General features: G+C 33.8%; 1 protein-coding gene across 2 annotated transcripts in view; it reads left to right on the top strand.

Annotated features, from left to right (window-relative positions):
* The window catches only part of CADM2 (cell adhesion molecule 2), a 160201-nt gene that overhangs the window by 29925 nt on the left and 127524 nt on the right, over positions 1-2752 (top strand). For both annotated transcript variants that reach the window (XM_008572654.1, XM_008572655.1), the window contains exon 3: positions 935-1105. In XM_008572654.1, the coding sequence (XP_008570876.1) occupies positions 935-1105 (171 nt within the window). The remainder of the gene's footprint in view (positions 1-934; positions 1106-2752) is intronic.

Below are 2752 nucleotides of genomic sequence, written 5' to 3' on the forward strand. Positions count from 1 at the left end.
TGCATAAAAAAATGAACACATTTTTCCCTCAACTACATTCATGATCTTATAATGCTATCTTAACCTTAGCCTATCATTTTGATTTCTAATCCGTTAAAATTGCCCTTTTCTTATCAGCTCCTTCAGACTTGAGAAATTACAAATTAAGTGAACATACTATTAAACCTCTTTTCCACAAAGAACAAATAATCCTTAAGTGAACCATTTAACTAAGGATCTGAGTCACGTGCAGTAAGTTTAAATATTGATAAGTAAATTTACACCTTGAGGAATGTATTCTCATTCATGCTGAAATGGATTCCCTGGTTATCTAAAGAACATTCATCTTAATGTTAATTTCACTGCAAATAAATGTTCAAAATATTCAGATGACTGTGCTCCTTCTTTTCTTTACCGAAGATGGCAAACTTTCTCGTCTTACATATTCTTTAGCAATTTATGTTTGTTTCACATTGTTCAAGCTAAAGTCATAGATCAAATGCACTGTACTTTCTTTTAGGCATAAGCAAATAGTTGTAAATTTGGTCTTCCCAACTGTGCTTGTGGCTCATAGAATACAGATTATATTTTAGTAAAAGTTAAATCTAAAAGAAAGGGGAAACTATTTTTGTAATATGGCTTTCATTTTTCAAATGGAGTACAAAAAAGTATCTTGTCCCTGATTATAATCTAGGTAAACTTGAGGCCAAAGAAATGAAAATGCTCTGCCCCACCATTTTATTTTATTTCTGTATTTAACTCTTACAATTTACTTTTGTAGTTGCTGTATTTTTATTTGATCAAATTGAAATGGATTAAGTGTTAAACTAACAAATATCTGCTTTTTTAATATTGATAAAGATAGGGAGCAGATGTTTCTAGTGTCTTGAGTAAATGAAATCTGTTATATTTTGGAAAATGTCACAGAAATTTTAAATTTATATTTTCTTTTCAGATGTAAAATATTTGAAAGAAGAAGACGCGAATCGCAAAACATTCACTGTCAGCAGCACACTGGATTTCCGAGTGGACCGGAGTGACGATGGAGTGGCAGTGATCTGCAGAGTAGACCATGAATCCCTCAATGCCACACCTCAGGTAGCCATGCAGGTGCTAGAAATACACTGTAAGTAAACACTACTCCTCCTTCTTTATCTGGGCAGCAAACCTCTTCATCTGCATTTATGAGCATTTCAAAATTACCTGAAATTACAACAAACGTGCAGCAGAATCTACAGCAAAATGAAATAAAACTACCTTCATTAGTATTAATCATGTTCAGGGGAAAGAAATCCTTGTCTGAATGTCGTTCCTGACAATGAAGAAAAATAAAGGCGATCTCATACGGTTAATGCTTCTAAATATGTTCCAAATCATGGCTTGATGTATGTGTGTGCATGGGGGTGGGGGAGGAAGAGTGGTAATTTGGGCAAAATCAATGAGATTTGGGAATCTGAGAAGGGCCTTGATGAACCCTATTATAATTAAAATAACTTTGTTATTTGCGAACATGGCTTCCCAGTGTATGTTTTTAAAACTAGACTAATTCTTACCTTCTATATAAAATACAATGTCAGTAAGAATGTAGGGGCATGTCCATTATGTTTTCTTCATCATCACTATTTACAATTAGCAGTATCATTAATTGTGTGAACCCAATAGACCAGAGGCAGTGCTGAGTGCTTTGCTGGCATTATCTTATGAGCACTCATAACAACCCAATGAGTAGTTGCTCTCATTAGTCACAAGTTACATATGAGAATTCTGAAGATTATAGAGGTTGAGTTGAACTGGCAATTGGTAGACTTGTAATCATGGCATTTTTAGTACTTACAAGGTCCTAGGGTTACAGTAGATGATTTATAACTATAAATCAAAATGAAAGTGAATGAATTAAAATATGTAAGCTAAAGTAGAAAAAAGTACAAGACAGGAGATCATATATCCTGAATTGCATTATTTGATTTTCCAGATAATGAGGATTTTTCTTTGCTTTTGTTATCCATGATGAAAGTACAGCTCAAGCTTAGAATTTGTGTGTAACATACAATTACACTAAATCCTAAAATGCTGAGTTCTAAGTACTGTTCTTCTAATATGCCTCATGGCATTTTGTTTTCATTTATTTAGTCAGTAAAAATGTATTGAGTGCCTATTATATAATATGCATTGTTTTGGTCACTGGCATTAAAAAAATGACCCCCCCCCAAACAACAACAACAACAACAACAACAACAAGAACAACAACAAAAACAAACCAAGCAATGGAACAAATTGAGATTGTTTCCAAGTGTAAAAATTACCACTACCACCACCAGCACAATTCATTTCTCTTACAGCATCCATTCTAGGTAGGAATGACAGAAAAGCAAGATGAATATATACTACATGTAGCATGGTATATATTGATAAGTATTACAAAAGAAAAATAAAGCAGAGGAAGGCAATAAGGAGATGAAAATGGGGGTCAAAGAAAGCGAGTGTGTGTGCATGTGTGTGTGTGTACTGCAAAGGGAAGTGCAAGTGCAAATGTCCTGGGGTAGAATCAAGCCTATTATTTTTATTTCTAGGAACAGCAAGGATAGCAGTGAGACCAGATCAGTGAGACCAGAGTACAGTAGACTAGAAGAAAATTAGAGTACTAGGAGAAAACATCAGGGAAGTACTAGGGGGACCAGACTACATTTTTGTTTCTTTGTTTTTACTTTGGATGGAGAAAAAACTATTTTATGTTCATTGCTTTTTAAATTGTTTTTAGTTTACTAGTTATTAA

The sequence above is a fragment of the Galeopterus variegatus genome, unplaced genomic scaffold (assembly GCF_000696425.1).
Source record: "Galeopterus variegatus unplaced genomic scaffold, G_variegatus-3.0.2 Scaffold815, whole genome shotgun sequence".
Classification (NCBI taxonomy): domain Eukaryota; kingdom Metazoa; phylum Chordata; class Mammalia; order Dermoptera; family Cynocephalidae; genus Galeopterus; species Galeopterus variegatus.